Genomic DNA, 17273 nt, shown 5'->3' with positions numbered 1-17273 from the left:
CGTTGTTGATAAGCAGCAGTTCGGATTTGGGCTTCTTCCCTAACTTCTTCAAGAGCATCTAGGTTGCTCCTTAATTTGTCCCCATTAGCGTTCTCACTAACGAATTGAACTCGATGAGTGGGGATCTGCAACTCAACTGGGACTACAGCCTCTGTGCCATAAGCAAGTGCAAACGGGGTTTCTTGAGTGGGCGCTCTGGGAGTGGTTCGGAGTGCCCATAGAGTGCTATTGAGTTCTTCTGCCCAATTCTCCTTTGCGCCATCCAGCCGTTTCTTTAATCCTTGAAGGATAGCTCTATTAGTGACTTCCGTTTGGCCATTAGTCTGAGGATGAGCCACGGAGGAGAACTTATGCCATATGCCCATGTTCGTTGTGAAGGCTCTGAAAGTGTTGCAGTCGAATTGTCTGCCGTTGTCTGAGATAAGTACTCTTGGTATGCCAAATCTGCAGATGATATGTCCCCATACGAAATCTATCATCTTGAGAGCTGTGATTGTGGCTATTGCTTCTGCCTCTGGCCATTTCGAGAAATATTCCACAGCCACCACTACGAATTTCCTTTGCCCCGTAGTCTTGGGAAAAGGTCCCAGGATGTCAATTCCCCATTGTGAGAAAGGCCATGGACTGGATATGCTTGCTTGAGGAGTGGCAGGGGTCTTGATGGCATTAGCAAATCTCTGACATACGTCACACCTCCGGACAAACTCTTCTGCTTCTTTTTTAACAGTGGGCCAGTAGTATTCTTACCTGAATATTTTGTTAGCTAATGTCCCTGCTCCCTCGTGAGCCCCACATAGGCCTCTATGTATTTCCTCCATTACCTTTGGCAAATCTACTCGTTACTAAGGCGTCATCCTGCCTTATATACTTTTTCGCCCTCTTCATTAACTCGGCCAGTGAGGTCGGAGGTTTCCTGCTCAGAGAACCAAAGAACTCGGCAGAGGTTGTTCCCTTTTGCATGGCCTCTACCGCCCTTCCTTCGTCAAGCTCGGGAATCTGCAGGGCCTCCGTATTGAAACGGGCGACATACTCTCTGAGGGATTCACCAGCTTTTTGTCTCACTGTTTCCAGATAGCTCGTCTTCCTATCTGCTGGCACCCCGGCTACGAACCGGCTAATGAAGCGGGTGGCAAGATCTCCGAAACTTTTAATGCTTCCTGCCTCCAGGCTGTTGAACCATGCCCTCGCTGGTCCCGAGAGCGTTGTTGGGAACACCTTGCACATCAGAGCATCTGACAGAGTTTGCAACTCCATGAAGGTCTTATAGTTCATGACATGCTCTCTCGGGTTACCAGCTCCATTATAGGCCGCCATCGGCGGCATCATAAACTTTTTGGGAACGGTCTCCTGCTGCATTAACTTTGAGAAGGGAGAAGAAGTAGGCAAGGAGGTTTGACTCTGATCTTTCTTACCTAGCTCGGCTAGGAGCTGCTCCTTCAACCTTTTCAGCTTTTGGTTCATTTTCTCGTCTTCCGGGTTGGATCTTTTGCCCAAACTACATTCTTCCTCCTCTGTTTCAGTTCCCGTTTCCCTGGTTGTTTCAGCAGAATAGTCGTTCACCTCTTCATTTTCTATCAACTCTCTTGCCCTTCTCCCATGGATTCGGGCCTCCGGTTCTTCCTCTTCTCCGGCATCGTGGTTGTTAGTTTGGAGGCGGGCAGAGGTAGGTTGGGGTTCATCGGTTCTGGGTTCCTCCACTACTGGGAGTGCGTTTACTGGGGTGCTAAGTCCCCTTTGTTGGATTATCTGCCCCAACCAGTGAGCAGTGGTTTGTAGCTGGAGAGCCATGGTTTGAATTTCTTGGTTAGACAGGGTCATGGTGGGAGTATTCCCTGCCAAGCTTGGCGAGGGATTAAGAGAAATAGGTGTTTGGTTATTCAACGTTGTAGGGCTAGAAAAGGAGAACTGCTGCCCCTCTTGGGCAGAGCTCAGGTCATTTGGAATATTAGGGTTACTTTCTTGGTGGTTTGCCATCGTGGATCTCAGTGGGTTTTGAAAGTGAAAACTCCGGTGATGAAAAGATCTCCTTCGTTTCCCACAAACGGCGCCAATTGATGATCTGAGATCCAATAGAATAGGGTTTTACAAGGGTTTTGTATTACTGAATAAGGCTTAAGCTTTCTGAGGAGGGGACTCCTCTTTTATACATTGTCTTGCTTGCTGGTGACGTGTAAAGGTCTCTCTAGGATTGGGCCACGCGTCTCTGCCATGCGGATTCGGAGGTACTAGGGTATCAGCCGCCTGCTCCATGCGTAACGGCCTCTGATTCCCCTCGTGCGTACGTTCGAGCGGATCTGCCAGGCTGTCTGGTGAATATTTTTCTGGATCCTGGGCTGGGCCGAGAGTTGGGCCGGACGCTAAGCCTGAGTGGAGAGGATGGGTCGAGTCCGGCCTTGAGGGTTGGATGAGCCAGGCTTGTTATGTGTATCAGGTGTGTGGGCCTCTACGTCATGGGCCTTGGGCTGTGGTCAAGCCCCTGACCCGGAGTGAAGGAATCCAGCGGTGATCAAATATAATAATATATTTTATTTTTTAAATTAAAATTACATAATAAAAATAAGTTATATTCTTGAAAAATGTGTAAAACATCTATTATAATATATAGTTGGACTCCTCTGAATAAATTTAAAATATTCTTTGCAGGAAATTCCAATTCAAAATTATTTCTTATGACTTAAAATAGACATATTGAGCTTATATGTACGCAAAAATAAAATTATTAATTGCACTAACTTCTTATTTTTCAGAAATAATTTTATACGAAAAAAATTTAAATAAATTAAATAAATAAAATTTTTATAAAAATTTTATTTTAAAACAAATGATAAATAGTTGTACATTGAATAAGTAGAAAACTATCCAACACGTAGTCATGTTTATAATTTATTTTGATTTTAACAAATTAATTAATAGCTTTTAAATTAAAATTTATATATTATCAACATATTTAATAATTTATAAGTGGAACGAGTTCCATTGCTTAGATTTCACATACTTTTCTATTAAATTTGCGACGTCGAATATTATATATAATAAATTTAAATTAGTTAAATATGTGGACTTAAATTTAATTTGTTATTTAATGCAAAATAAATAAAACTCTCAAGCATCATCACAAGAAGCAAATCACTCTTTGAGTTTAAACTTTATTACTGCAGTAATAAGTAAAAGTAACTAGTGGTAAAAATTAGGAAGAGGAAGATAAGGAGGAGTTGAGTCCCATTTCAAAAATTTTTTAAAAAAGGACGAGTTGAGTCAAGAGTCAATATTCAAGAAGAAGGCCCTAAACGAAAGTCACAAGTCTAGCCGTGTATGCATTTTCTTGTTAGTTGATCACATTAATTACATTCAAACTTTCACACATACACTTGCCTTTGTTTTCTGTATTCTTTTCTTTAGTTCAAAGTTTTGTGCCCATTAGCACATTCATATGTGGAATCAACTTGCTCTCATTTGCTTTTAGAAATAATATTACTAATACTATAATACTTCTATCGTAGACTTCATTTATTTTTTAATATAAGACACATTTGATATGACCTAATTAACTAGTTCTCTTTTTTTTTAATAAAGAATAAGAAATTAGAGTGTTGAAACTGGCCTGCATATTTAGTTTTGGTCTGGTTTGCTAATTGGCTCAAATTTTGCAGATCTCGTTCATATGCAGCCAAGAGAATTTTCTTGGATGGGGTGTTGTCTTAAAAGGGATATGGCACCCCTTTGTAATCATAATTTGTTCATAAGAAAAATAAAAGAAAACGTTCACCATGGACCGTTGCAAACTTGGAAAATAAGGAAAACTAATATAATATAGAAATTAGGTGTAACTAAGACATCAGCAATTATGAATTTGAATTGATTCATTTCCAAGTAATTTCTGTTAAGGATCATGAGTTGGATGGCACATCGATTACGGATTGTGTTACATAATTATTTTCATTTTTTATTAATTTATATATATATCAATAGGCATTAAAATGAATAGCTTGACATTCACTTTTTTTATTTAAAGTGATATTAAAATTTTAATATTTATATTAAAATAAATATTCACTGGAAATATTGTATTCATATTAAAATTAATAATTTAATTCTTATATACTAATTATTCTAAAATATGACACTCAAGTCGTTAATTTTATTGTAATAGGAGGAGTAATTAATAATTTTACTTTTTAAATTCCAAAACCCCGCGTTTGACCAACGACCTAAACCACCAGTTGCCCGTTCAAAACGACGTCACCCCCTTTGACTCCTTCCCTACAAAAACCCAACTTCTTCATTCTCTCTCCGCTCCTGCAAACACGTCTCTCTCTCTCTCTCTCTGTGTCTGTGAGAGAACCAAAGAAGAAACGGAAAAATGGGCAGAAACGAACTGTACATAACCGTACCCAACCTCTTCCGCTGCCCCATATCTCTTGACGTAATGAAGTCTCCTGTAAGTCTCTGCACCGGAGTCACATATGATCGCTCCAGTATCCAGCGCTGGCTAGACACCGGACATGACACCTGTCCCGCCACCATGCAGGTCCTGGCCACCAAGGACTTTGTTCCCAATCTCACTCTCCATCGACTTATCAACCTCTGGACACAATCCTCCACTCGCCGCCCTGACTCCGGCCACTCTACGCCAACGGCCACCACGGTCTCGGACCAGCAAGTTGGGATATGGATTGAGGATATTAAGAGGTTAAAACACGAATCGCTGGTGAAGATTGTGGAGTTCTTGAGATATTCTGAAGACAATAGAGTATTTTTTGTCCGCTTTGATGGCCTTATAGAGGAGATTATCGTTGTTTTGAGTAGAGACGAAGTAGAGATTCAGATTTTGGAGTTGATTGTTCGGATTTTGGATTTGATTTTGCTTCAAAATGGAATCAGGGAAAACGTACACAGATTACTCTTCAAAAACAATCAAAATTGCTTATCTTCGTTTCTTTCCGTTATCCAAAATGGAAAATCCAAATCCAAAATCCAAGCCGTTAGAGTTCTGGAGTCAATTTCGATCAATAACGAATCGAAACGCTTGGTTGCAGAAACGCAAAATCTCATGCTAGTTCTTTTCCATCTCCTCAAAACAGAGAACGATCCGGCCTTGCACGACTCAGTTTTATCTCTCTTGATTTCTCTCACCGTAACTCGCTCAATCAAGAACCAGCTGATCCAGCATGAACTCGTTGAAGTTCTATCCAAGACCCTCTGCAACAAAAACGTGGCCGTTTCACTCGTAGAGAAGTCCTTAAAACTGTTATCAATCGTTTCGACGTGCACGGAAGGTCGAAATGCGATAAGCGAGGACCCGAAATGCGTGGAGTGTATAGTAGAGAGATTAATGAAGTTGCCAAAAACGGCAAGGGAGGATGCCGTAGTGGTGCTATGGAGTTTGTGCTGGTCGTTGAGGGACGGGAAGGTGCAGGAGAAGGTGATGAGGAGCAATGGATTGACAAAGTTGTTGGTGGTGATGCAGAGTGAAGGGGAAGGGAATGTGAGGAGGATGTGTGCGGATTTGGTGAAGGTTTTGAGAGTTGGGTGCAAGGATGGTGGGGCGGTGATGAGCTATGAGACCAAAACGACACATATCATGCCTTGTTAGATCTGTAACGTGCCGTAGTTGATTTTTGATTTTGATTATATTAGGGAGGATGTGAATTGGGAATTTTGTTGACACTTAACATACATACAAGAAAAAAAAAACAGGAATGGAAATTCTTTTCTAACTTTACATCTTTGTTTTTAGTATTAGAACCGATTTATGCAACTTTTCTAATGAAATTTAAACTGTTATCTTTAGCTTTCATTGGGGGGAGATAGAAGGGAAGGGGAGACAGGGAATTTCCTTTTCCGAAAACAATTGAATTAGTTTTCTTTTGCTTTTAAGTTGCAATTTTTTTTTTTTAAAAAAAGGGAAGAACTCGGAGAAGGACAAAAATAATGCAAGAATATGGTTGGGTTGATAGAAAAAGGAGCAGAGAAGTGTGTGTGGTGGGGTGAGGGGAAGAAGTATATACTTTGATAACAATGGGAAATCCTAAATAAAGTGGCACTTTATAGAGAGGTGGGGCAATTTCAAATGTCAAAATTCGACAATTATAAGGGGAGGAGAATAGCACCAAAGCAATTTGCATAGAATTTTGGACGGACTGTCCATTACCTAAAGTCCAAACTACAGCAACAATTGCATATATAGGCATTCAAAATATGTGTTACTGATGTAGAATTAATATATTTAAAGGATTAAATATTTAAAAAATTAACGAAAATTGCTGTCCTTACAAAAAGGAATTACTTTCTAGGCCAACCCATATCAGAAGGTTTTGCTCCCTTTCCCTTGTTTTCTAAAATCCTGTGGTTGTGCCTGTATTGCCCTCCAGTAATTCAGCATTCCACAAGCACAGCTTTAGGACTCCAACTGGATGCATATAAATTTTCTAAATCCAAAATTTCAATGGATAACAGGACAGAAAATGTAAATGACAGAATCACAATAAATGCACCAGACTTCACTTTCAAACTTATGATGCGAAACTTGATGCATTTTTCTAAGTCAAACAATGCAAACTTCAGAGAGCTTGTTCTCCTGTCAAGAACACAGTAGTTCACTACAGATTTGTGAAAATTTTCTTTTCATCATTATACACGCCATCTTAATACAAGATGGATGATAGATTTCAGTAGATGATAAACATCTAACAGTAACCAATTGATACTCCAAAGTTTCTCATATCCATTGCACTTCATAAAGAATTATAGCACACAGTAGAAGTCAGTATTGCTCCAACACAAAACAAATTGAGCATTAGAGAAAAGCCGATAACAATTTATTCCTAAATTTGATTGTCTAGCAGAACTTATTTTCCGTTTAAACTTGCTCTTCTATTCTCCATTCTCATGCACACTCCTCCATTCAATTTATCTTCCATCACCTAGAGCACATATTTTATAGGTCAATGCTTATTACTTCCAAAAATGCCCCAGTATCAGGGAATTCTTTGCCTGTAGAAAATTCCTTACATAGATGCAATACTGTTTAATATGCCTTTACCAGCAAAGCAGTGAACCTCAGGAACCTAAAGTTTGATAGGCTGGATTGGAAATCTGTCTGCATGGTAAGTATTATGTGGGATTCACCACATTAAAGATTGAATGCACTATATTTCCTCTGATACAAAACAGAGGATACAGTAAGTAGAACTTCTAGTGTTTATCAGCTATACATTTATATAAATAATAACAATAATAATAGACTAAATTTCTTCCATGTCCATCAAAGCCTTGGCAGGGTGATAAGATTGTTCAATAGAGATATAGGGAACACAAGTTCAAACCACATAAACAGCTTCCCCAGGTCCAGCAATGCAGTAGTCCTTGTGTACTGGGAGCATGTCCCCAAAGGAAAAGCACTACAATCAAATTCATAGTCACTTGTGACTTGCAGCACATATTTAAACCATCAATTATCACAAGTATTATAAGACTTTAGGTGCAGTAGCTCTCATTAAAACACAGTGCAAGCAAAATAAAATGACTTTTTTTAAAACAAAGATATCTCCATATGAAAACAACTTGCCGCTGTTATCAAATTCAGTTGCATTATTATGCAACTCATGCTCAACAGAATCATTCAAATAGCACACCAAAAAAATAGGCACACTAGCCTGATTTCCAAAGCAATTAATCAAGCAAAAACTTCAGACTTAGTTTTGGTGAACTTGCTTATTCCGCCTTCTGCTAGTGTAACCTGCTTTCTGTTATTAATAGCAGAACTACTGTAGAAGAAGTAGCTGATAGAAGCAGTTGCTTTTTTAGCTGTATTCTCAAAATGACAACAAATTTAAACTTGCCAAGTAAAAACTATTGGGATTAAAAAGCTAGTGGTTATAATGTTTATTAAATCATGTATATGTAAGGAGAAGATAAGACTATGTCAAAAAACAGCGTAACTCGATGTTTCTAAAGCCAAATCGTTTACATATAGAGAAACGACAATCAGATACAAGGAAAAATGAAAAAGAAAAGAGAAAATAGAAAGGATAAGAGTTGTCACCGATAACGAGACCTGACACTCCACTTATAGCCATTAATCACGCAGGAGCAACATCCATTTCACGCAACTCTTTATGCTTCAAATACCGATGCAAAATAGCAAGCCTAGCTGTTTCAAATGCAAAGTACCCCAACGCTGAAAAACATGCACTATGAACCACTCTAGGACCCATTCCCCTGGTAAATCCAATCCATCCTTCTTCCTTCAGAATCTGGTTCACAGTAGCAGAAACCCCACTATACATTGCAGCTGCGACCTTATCCACCACCTCCTTATTCACCTGCGTCATCAACCTTGTCTTAATCACATCAAGCGGTGTCGTTATAGATGCTGAGATTGCCCCAGCCAATGCACCACAACACACACTCTCAATAGGCTCCAAATGACTCTTATTAGTTCTACTCAACACTGCAGCCTTTAAATACTCGAATGAAGAATAACTTAACACACCAGCAGGTAAATTTCTTAACAAAGTTGCAGAATACCCAGCATAAAGACCCAAAATGCCATCTTTCTCCAATATTTTCAACAATACCTCCCATGATCTTCCCTTAGCACCAGCTTGCATTCGCTGTGTGATTAATTCTTTGGGTACCATAATCGCTGAGGACACGATATTTCCCATTGCACCGGCAGTAGGAGGTATGAGCACAGATGGGAATTTCTCCAATTTGGACAAAATCGATTTCCCAAATTCACAAGTCCCAAAATACACAGCTGAAGAAGCTGTAGAACCCACAATAACCGCAGATACGCCGCTATAGAATCCCAAAATGCCATTCGCTTGAAATGTCTTGACTACAGCATCAAGTGTGCTGCTATAAATCTGAGAGGCACCCTTAGTTTGCATCTTTGTTTTGATGGTATCAAGCGGGTGCAGGCACACATAAGTAAATGCACCGGCTAGGCCACCACCTCCAGCTCCAATGAGAGCTCGCTCAAAGACTGAGAGGTTCTTCATGAGGGATTGGACTTTGGGGTTGTTTCTTGAAGTGGGTTCGAGCCATTTCGAGAAATTGGGCGTGGTTTTGGGGTTAGAGGAGATAGAATTTGAAGCAAAGGGAAGGGATTTGGTGATGGGTCTGTTGTGTTTCTTAACGGGATTTTGCAGGGTTTTAGTTAATAAAGGAGAGGAGAAATGAGTGAAGAGATTGGTGAATTCAGTTTGGATTAGTGGTTGGTATTGATTTCGAGGATCTGGAGATGGGAGACCTAGCGATGCACAGAGATTCGCCTCCATTGATATATTACAGAGAAACCTTCTTACAGTTCCCTCACTGTTCCCTGATTCATCCAAGGCTTTGGACTCCGAGGTTCTCGAGAAACCTTAAACGATACGTTACAGTCGAGACAAACGACGTCGTTTCATGAACGGAAGGCTCAGATATAAGGCTTGTAGGCCCAGTGACTGCTAATACGAGGTCCGCTAACTCCCATTTTCCTCTCAAAAAAGAATCTGCTACCCTCTCAAGAACTCAACTGCCCATATTTCTGCAATCAAGATTCCATCTTTTTCCTTGATTGCAATGCATTTTTATACTTCTCTCATCTTCTTGGTTCATTTCTTTCTCTTCTTTAACTTCAATTCCTCCTCATTTTCCATCCTTTTCGTGCCTGTAAACAATGTCACTCTCTATGGCGATGCACACTTTAGAAACAACGCCATTAGTCTCACTCAAGAACATGGTTGCTTCCACCCACCTTCCTCCTCTGCTTCATCTTCTTCTTCTTATTCTGGGGTTGGCAGAGCTCTTTATCTATACCCAATTCGGTTTTTTGATCCCACAACCAATACGACTGCATCTTTCTTTTGCCGTTTCTCCTTCTCCATAATCCCATCTCCACTGTGTCCATTTGGTGAAGGTCTGGCGTTCCTGATTACCTCTAATGCCGAATCTTTCAGTCTCTCTAATGGCTACATGGGTCTTCCAGGACCGGGATTAGACCCTCAAGATTCGTTCATAGCAGTGGAATTTGATACAAGTTCTGATCTTTCCCTTTCTGATATCAGCAGTAATCACATTGGAATTGATGTCAATACGCCTGTATCTTTAGCTTCAGTTGATGCTGTTTCAGAAGGGATTGATATGAAAAGTGGAAGGCAGATAACTGCTTGGATTGAATACACAGATGCCACTAAATTGATTCAGGTGTGGGTCAGTCACTCACAAATTAGGCCTTCAAATCCTGTTCTTGAAGCAGAGGTTGATCTCTCCATGTATTTCAAAGAATATATGCATGTTGGTTTCACGGCTTCAAATGGGCAAGGCTCAGCCATGCACATTGTTGATCATTGGCGATTTAAAACTTATGGGTCTCCGACGGATGCAACTGGAGGAGGGGACTGTTTAATGTGCTATCCTGAGGATACCGGCGTCAATGGCAACAACTTCCCTAGTGATCTTCACAAGAGGAGAACCAAGATGCGAGAGATTTCTTTGGGACTGGGTGGTTTAGCTGCTTTCATCTTCTCCATGGCCGCAATAATTTTCTTTGTTATAAGGAAAAAGAGGGGTTTTGATAGAAGAAGAAAAAAGTTCCAAATCCTCAGAGGCCACAGAGGGCCAATAAGATTCTCAATTTCAGAGATAAAGTCAGCTACTTTGGGGTTTCATCGAAGCAGAGTCGTCGGCGAAGGAGCTTCAGCTACAGTTTATAAAGGGTTTCTTCCATCCGTAGGAGTAGTGGCTGTTAAAAGATTTAACAAAGGAGAGATCGACTGTTGTCGCAATCCATTCATCACTGAGTTTGCAACAATGGTGGGTTTCTTGAGACACAGCAACTTGGTTCAACTTCAAGGATGGTGCTGCGAGGGAGTAGAATTAATCCTAGTTTACGAGTACTTGCCCAATGGAAGCCTAGACAAACTCCTTTACAACACTACTGGTTCTACACTTTGCCTTTCATTGAAGCAAAGATTAAACATAGCTCTTGGAGTTGCTTCTGCTCTTTCATATCTTCACGATGAATGTGAACGACAGATAATTCACAGAGACGTAAAGTCCTGCAACATAATGCTTGATGAAGAATTCAACGCAAAACTTGGAGATTTCGGCTTAGCAGAAGCATACGAACACAGCACAAAGACAAGAGAAGCGACAATACCAGCAGGGACAATGGGGTATCTTGCACCGGAGTACGTCTACTCCGGCGTTCCGTCAGTAAAGACCGACGTTTACAGCTTCGGCGTGGTGGTGCTAGAGTTGGCGACAGGAAGAAGGCCTGTAGAAGACGATGGTACAGTGCTTGTTGATTGGCTATGGAGGTTTTGGGAGAAAGGGAAACTGATTGAGGCTGCTGATAGAAAATTGAAAGGCAAGTTTAATGAAGTGGAGATGGAGAGGATGATGATGATGGGACTTCACTGTGTGCACCCGAGTCATGAGTATAGGCCGACAGTTAAGAGGGCGGCAAAGATTCTGATAGGAGAGGCACCGGCTCCTCTTCTGCCGGCGAGAAAACCAAAAATGGAGTTTCGTTATATTTGGTCAGAGGATTCTCAAGGAAGAGCTATTCTTGCAGGAGATTATAGTCCTGGTACTGATGATATGTCGTGGATGACACCTAGGAGCCATTTTGGCTGGGATTAACAGAGAAATGTATTTGATTAACTCTCAATAATTTTTTTTTTAAAACTATGATTACTAAAAATAAATTTCAATGAGTTTTCTTCCAATGATATTGAAATTCTTTAAATGAGTTCCGAGTTCGAAGCAAATCCTTTGATTGGATGGGGAAAATGGAGAGGAGAGAAATTCTTACAAGAATTCTCTCATTTTAAATAAAAAATTATTCTAAAAAATCAATTAAATTAAAATTCTTAATTTCAAAAGAGGAAAAATGCATTTTACATTTTACATGCTCATAACAATTATTTTTCATTGTTTTTTTTTAATGTTTTAAGTTATTTTTACTATAGAGATATAATATATCCATATGTTTTTTTATTGCGTGCACATAAAAAATTATATATTTAAAATAAAATTTTAAAAATTTACTAAACATCACTGATTGTGAAAAAAATTAAATAATAAAACGCTAAGATTTTATTTATTGAAATTATTATTATTATTATAAATATGTTTAAATATATAAATTAGAGAATATTACAATTCTTTTTTAAAATTTAATATATCCAAATGACATTGCTATTTCTGCATGAGGCTTACCTCTTTTGTTTTTTTTTGTTGCCTGTATAAAATCATGGATTGCTCGCATCCCCCATTCGCCAATCTGTCTTCCATCATTGGCCACGATCTCACGCGCTGTTTCCGCATTTAACTCTACCGCCTCAAGAAATCAAGCCGTCCTCTTCTCTTCCTTATCATTCTTCGCCGGAAAAGGAAAACCAATTGACATTAAAATACCCAAACTGGGTAATTTAAAAACCCTAAATTAGTAAACAAATCCCTCTCGTATTGAATTTAGAGATTCTCATTCGTAACTAAGAAGTACTCTGATTTCTCTGAAGATTTCTTTTTTTTTTTATTTGGGGTGAACTGATCACTCTGGGATGCCATAATTAGGTTTTCGTGGTCAATATTGATGAACTGAAATCCTTAAATAAGTTCAATTGGTGTCGTTTTGCTTTCTGGGTTCTCTTCCCACTCTCTCGAGACCTTTCGCTGGATTTATGCTAGGCACTTTACTTCCTTTTCTCTATGGTGAGTTCCCCTTTTCACTTATCTTGTAGATTGAAGTCCCTTTTTTTATCAATGAGTTTTGAGTGTCTCAGTGTCATGGATTGGTAAAATTTGGTGATGAGCAAAGTATTTCGCTGATTTAATTTCGTCGTTAGGTAGATTTTGTAATTACGTTCCCCTCAATACGTAATTGGAGCAAAGCATTTTCTTTGTCGAAGAGCAAAGCATTGAGTATAGAGTAGATTATAATGTGACTAGAGTTTAAATGAGGGTTTATGGCTAATGTTGGAGTGAATTCTGGGAATTCTCTCCTTTGAATTTTGTTTGATTGGTTGCATGTCAAGGCCATATTGTAGGTTTCAGTGCTGCTGTTCAGAAATTTCTCCATCTTGGTTAAAAGGTTCTGAAAGTGAGATAAATTTTTGACTACCTTGTAGATTTGATAATAGAGTGTTCTCTTCTATATGTCTGACAAGGTGGTGCATTTAAAAGTTTTTAGATATAAAATTGAACATTCGGACTTGTAGCCTCTAAGATACATATATAGGAGTGTGAGTGTATTGAATATTTTTTACCTGACTTGCAATAATATCTATGCATTTTAGAAGTATGCTGTTTCGATGTTCTTTAGAAGGTTTTGAGGTTCCCAGATGAATTTCTTTAATTTATGATGTTAGTCTGGTTCTTGTGGTTTGTCTAGTGAGGCTAAGGTGTTAGCTTGTTAAGATAGTAGATAGTTTTCTAGAGTCTACAAAATAAACAATATGCTGTAATGGAATGGCATGATTTTCTTGGTTCTCATTTGGAATCATGGGTTTAAGTATTCTTATGAGATATTGTGGTATTTGTAGCTTGTTCTAGTGGAAGATTGGAAGGAGTTTGGGTTGTCCTACTGTGCCCGTATCATCGTCTTTTATTAGGATGGCAGTGGAAAAATTTGGTGAATGGGGGACAGTTATTATTGGCTGCCAATATGTGCATAACAGAAGGCATAAAAAAACTAAGGGCCATGCCTGTAGTTCAGTGAACAGGTGTTGGAGTCCTTGGAGGCTTTTACAAAATTCTTGCAAGGAAAAGAATCCAAGAATGTTTCATTCAAGGAATGAAGAATGTTTGAAATTTTATAATGAAATTGTCTTATGACCAAGCTTTAGTATTATCAAGGTGAGAGGCGACACTAAAACAATAGGTATTCCTTGACCTTAGGCAAGAGGTGAGATGCAAATTAAGGGCCTTTTTGAAATGAGGCATCATAGCCAAAATTATACACACACACTTTTAACATATTATACTTTTAACTAGTTTTATAACATATACAAGACTACAACAATCTAAAGAAGGCAATAAAAACAATACCCATCTATAATTGCAATAGAGAAGATGAAGAAGAAATTATAAAGAAAAGAAAAGATGCTGGTGTTATATAGAATAGCAGCTGCTGTGTGCCGTAGTGCCATTTTGGAATGGAAGAAGACAAGTAGATGAGAGAAGAAGAGGAGGTGAATAGAAAAAGAGAGAAAATTGGAAAATAAAACAATTCTGCTCTGCTGCTGTGTCAGGAAGAAAAGAGAGGAAGAAAAGAGAAGAAGGAGAATATTAGAGAAAGTTGGGGAAAAGAGACTTACTTGGCCTCTGTTATGAGAGGGTATTTTCTTTGGCTGGTGGCTGGTGTCTGAGAGAGTTTGGAAGAGGCTATTGTTTGTATTTTGGTGTTCAAAACATTTTTTTTAAAATGTTAATATTTCTGCAGGGAGATGGTGCCTTGTGTCCTGGTGCCTGGCACAGCGCCTCTTTGAATGGCTCCTTCGCTAGTGCTAGGCAAGGTGAGGGGATGGTGCCTTCACCTCTCCCCTTTCATGGCATTTAATAACACTGGCAAGCTCATGTCTCTATGTTCAATTCATTTCAGAGTAAAAAGGACCATTAATCTTGGTGTGAAATGGCTATGAATGAGTTCATATTAACCATATTAATGGGCGGTTTGCCTTACTAGCATGTTTTTGTCTGTCAGATGACATGCTTTACCCTCAAGCAAGCTCTTTTAGACTAACTTATCTTCCTAAATACTACAGCAGATAAATGATTTATACTCGTGACGCTTTTGCTTGATTTTGGTTGCCATTTCATTTTACTAGCAAAATGTCCGTCCATTTACTTATATTTTTTCCCAAAAAAAAATCTGCAGTAACTCTTTTTTTTTTTTTTTTCAGGCAACTCCTTGTCAGACTTGTGGTGATGGAGGCTTCCCTGAGGCTTTGATTTTTTGTCAGGAATGCCAGGCTTATGCTGTGCATCGGTAAGTGGGACTGTTTTCCATTTGATCTGTTTGTGGTATTAGTAGAACTGTAATGCTTGCCAAATAGGTTTCACATTGGGATGAAATAATAGCTTTAGATATCTTAAAGATAACAGCATAAAAAAACAGTGCAGAGGCATCAATACTTGGTCTCCTATATTCTTTTCTATACATATGTTTGATAGACTCAATCTCAATGCTGCAAGAAACTTTAACAATTAAGTTTGAGTGAGGGCGTAGAGGAGGGAGAAAGTGAGGGGCAGTATTAATTTTCTTTAAGGTGTCATTTTATGTGAGATAACTATTTGGTTTTTTGCTACGGTAAATTGGTGTCTGACCCTTTATTTGTTCTTTATGTTCTTCAGTTATTGCTTACATGTATTGCCGGCAACTTTTGATGAATATGTGGTATGGTTATGTGAGGATTGTGGACCAGAGGTCGAAAAATCATCCTTCCTTGGCAAATTTAGCCGGGACAGGGAAAATGACTCGGGAAATTTTGGAAGTGTTAAAGTGAAGAAGAGGAATCGTGTTCATAAATGGAAAAAGAAATCTAAGAGAAAAGTCTATCCTTGCACTTTGACCAAGTCAAGGGTTTTGGATGAGAAAGATCAGGAGATTGTAAGAGAGGAGAACAGTGAGAAAGATCAGGAGATTGTAAGACAAAATAGAATGGATGAGTCTGGCTTTGATGAAGTGGTTGAATCTCATGGAAGTGAAAGCTCTCAGCTGGATGTCCATGACTGTCAACTGCTAGAGATGAATTGCCGTAAGGATGGAAAGAAAGATGATAGGCATGGAAGACAACATCATCCCAATGAGGGCAACTTCCATGAAGAAGCAGAGCGTCTTAAAACACAGAACTCTCCAGTGGCTATACCCTTGGAAGTGATTTGTTCTGAGCATGTGGAGATAGATCAGAAAGTTGGAAGATGGAATGGTCTGCATGAGGAGTGCTTCAGTGAAGAGGCTGCAAGACTGAATGGGAGTGGCTTCAATGAAGGGAGTGAATCCCCTGAAACCAAGAACACTCGATTGGATAGATGTGATAGTCACCCTCTTGATGTGGATCCCTTAAAGGATGGAGAAAACAATTGCATACTTGGAAGACAGAACAATTTGGATGAAGGCAGCTCCTGTGAAGAGGCTGAACCTTGCATCACTAATGACCGTCAGCTGGTGGTTTCTTACAGCCCAAACATTGTAGTACATGCACAGCCGATTAAGGATCCTATTTGGAGGTGAAAATTATTTTCCCCCTCATCTCTGTTTTAGCATTTTGATAAATTACTATTTGATATATGAGAGTTGCTTTCTTTGGTTAACAGGGGAAGCTTGAGCCTTGTGGAAAAAAAATTTGGCACAGTGAGTGGACTTGTTGCTCATGTATCTAGCATAGCATGCGCTAAAGTTATTGAGGAAGCAAAATCATTACCAGCATTGCTTTCCCCTGAATTACTTCCTAGAGCTGCTGTCTGGCCTAAGGGTTTTGCAAAGTCAGGGCCAAATGATAATAGCATTGCTCTTTATTTTTTTCCAGACAGTGAAAGGTAGTGCTTTCAACGAATATGAATTTGATTTCTCTCTCATTATCATGATTTCTCAGTCAGTTTCTTCTAAAGATTTTTCTTCTGTTATATTAGGAATGAAAAGGTTTTCGACAGTCTAGTGAACGACATGATCAGCAAAGAACTGGCCATGAGAGTGGATGTTCAAAATGCAGAATTACTGATTTTCACTTCAAGAATACTGCCAATGGAGTTTTGGAGTAAGGCCAAATACTTATCTGTTGAAAAGCTATTTCACCTCCGGAGGTTTTAAAGATCGTGCTTTTAATTGTCCTCGTCTTTAAATTGATTTGCAGGATTCCAGGCAAAATTTTATTTGTGGGGAGTATTCAAGGGGAAGCAGACTTCAAAGGCAGCGGTTAATGCAATCTCTGGAGAGGAGAAAGGCCCCATGAAGGCCTTAGCATGGGATAGACGGAGTCCTGTTAGTCCTTTAAGCGATGGTAGTTATGGTTGTGGCTCAATGTAATTCACACTTAATTCATCAATGCAATGAGCTGTGTGTTAATAAAATGCGTATAGGTAGAGCTGTATCTTTGTTTTTGCAAATGCCAATTTCCAGACGAGCGGCGTTGCCTCGTATCCACATCACAATGTCGGTGGAACACACAGCTACGCATTTGAAGCAGTATGCTTTTAGTGGAAAACTGGTTTCTATGGTCTCTTTTTTAGGTTTTAAATGGCAAAAATATTGGAAAAAGAGACGATTAATGAAACAGGAA

The 17273-nt window shown here is 39.2% G+C and overlaps 4 protein-coding genes across 7 annotated transcripts; 3 read left to right on the top strand and 1 right to left on the bottom strand.

The window, feature by feature from the left end:
• Window positions 1-4302: 4302 nt before the first annotated feature.
• LOC110606002 (U-box domain-containing protein 28) lies at window positions 4303-5720 on the top strand. The gene has a single exon (XM_021744708.2). It carries the CDS (start codon window positions 4361-4363, stop codon window positions 5591-5593), a length of 1233 nt encoding a protein of 410 aa, XP_021600400.2. The 5' UTR covers window positions 4303-4360; the 3' UTR covers window positions 5594-5720.
• Window positions 5721-6996: 1276 nt separating this feature from the next.
• On the bottom strand, window positions 6997-9284 carry LOC110606003 (protein MITOFERRINLIKE 1, chloroplastic). Of its 2 annotated transcripts, none has more exons than XM_021744709.2 (2): window positions 8045-9284; window positions 6997-7400 (listed from the first exon to the last, which is right to left on the bottom strand). In XM_021744709.2, the coding sequence occupies exon 1, from the start codon at window positions 9282-9284 to the stop codon at window positions 8082-8084; it is 1203 nt and encodes a 400-aa protein (XP_021600401.2). In that variant the 3' UTR covers window positions 6997-7400; window positions 8045-8081. The 2 variants fall into 2 exon arrangements, with proteins under 2 accessions (XP_021600401.2, XP_021600403.2); XM_021744711.2 differs by having other exon boundaries at window positions 6997-7372.
• A 286-nt stretch (window positions 9285-9570) lies between these two features.
• LOC110606001 (L-type lectin-domain containing receptor kinase S.6) lies at window positions 9571-11737 on the top strand. Its single transcript, XM_021744706.2, has one exon. It carries the CDS (start codon window positions 9571-9573, stop codon window positions 11632-11634), a length of 2064 nt encoding a protein of 687 aa, XP_021600398.2. The 3' UTR covers window positions 11635-11737.
• A 529-nt stretch (window positions 11738-12266) lies between these two features.
• Window positions 12267-17065, top strand: LOC110606186. 3 transcript variants are annotated; one of them, XM_043953232.1, is made up of 7 exons: window positions 12404-12420; window positions 12640-12708; window positions 14898-14983; window positions 15349-16224; window positions 16312-16533; window positions 16627-16751; window positions 16848-17065. In XM_043953232.1, exons 2-7 carry the CDS (start codon window positions 12706-12708, stop codon window positions 17018-17020), a joined length of 1485 nt encoding a protein of 494 aa, XP_043809167.1. In that variant the 5' UTR covers window positions 12404-12420; window positions 12640-12705; the 3' UTR covers window positions 17021-17065. The 3 variants fall into 3 exon arrangements, with proteins under 3 accessions (XP_043809166.1, XP_043809167.1, XP_043809165.1); XM_043953231.1 differs by having other exon boundaries at window positions 12267-12708; XM_043953230.1 differs by lacking the exons at window positions 12404-12420; window positions 12640-12708 and adding an exon at window positions 12723-14510.
• The last annotated feature ends 208 nt before the right edge of the window (window positions 17066-17273 follow it).

Source organism: Manihot esculenta, chromosome 18 (genome assembly GCF_001659605.2).
Source record: "Manihot esculenta cultivar AM560-2 chromosome 18, M.esculenta_v8, whole genome shotgun sequence".
NCBI classification, from domain to species: Eukaryota; Viridiplantae; Streptophyta; class Magnoliopsida; order Malpighiales; family Euphorbiaceae; genus Manihot; species Manihot esculenta.
The sequence above is the reverse complement of the archived record's forward strand: the minus strand, read 5'-3'. Positions and strand labels throughout refer to the sequence as shown.

Coding starts and splice junctions, on each gene's coding strand:
- LOC110606002 (XM_021744708.2), top strand. CDS start 4,361: ATGGGCAGAAACGAACTGTACATAACCGTACCCAACCTCTTCCGCTGC.
- LOC110606186 (XM_043953230.1), top strand. CDS start 14,484: ATGGCTCCTTCGCTAGTGCTAGGCAAG. Junction 14,984..15,348: donor CAGGCTTATGCTGTGCATCG/GTAAGTGGGACT, acceptor TATGTTCTTCAG/TTATTGCTTACATGTATTGC. Junction 16,752..16,847: donor ACTGCCAATGGAGTTTTGGA/GTAAGGCCAAAT, acceptor ATTGATTTGCAG/GATTCCAGGCAAAATTTTAT.
- LOC110606001 (XM_021744706.2), top strand. CDS start 9,571: ATGCATTTTTATACTTCTCTCATCTTCTTGGTTCATTTCTTTCTCTTC.
- LOC110606003 (XM_021744709.2), bottom strand. CDS start 9,284: ATGGAGGCGAATCTCTGTGCATCGCTAGGTCTCCCATCTCCAGATCCT.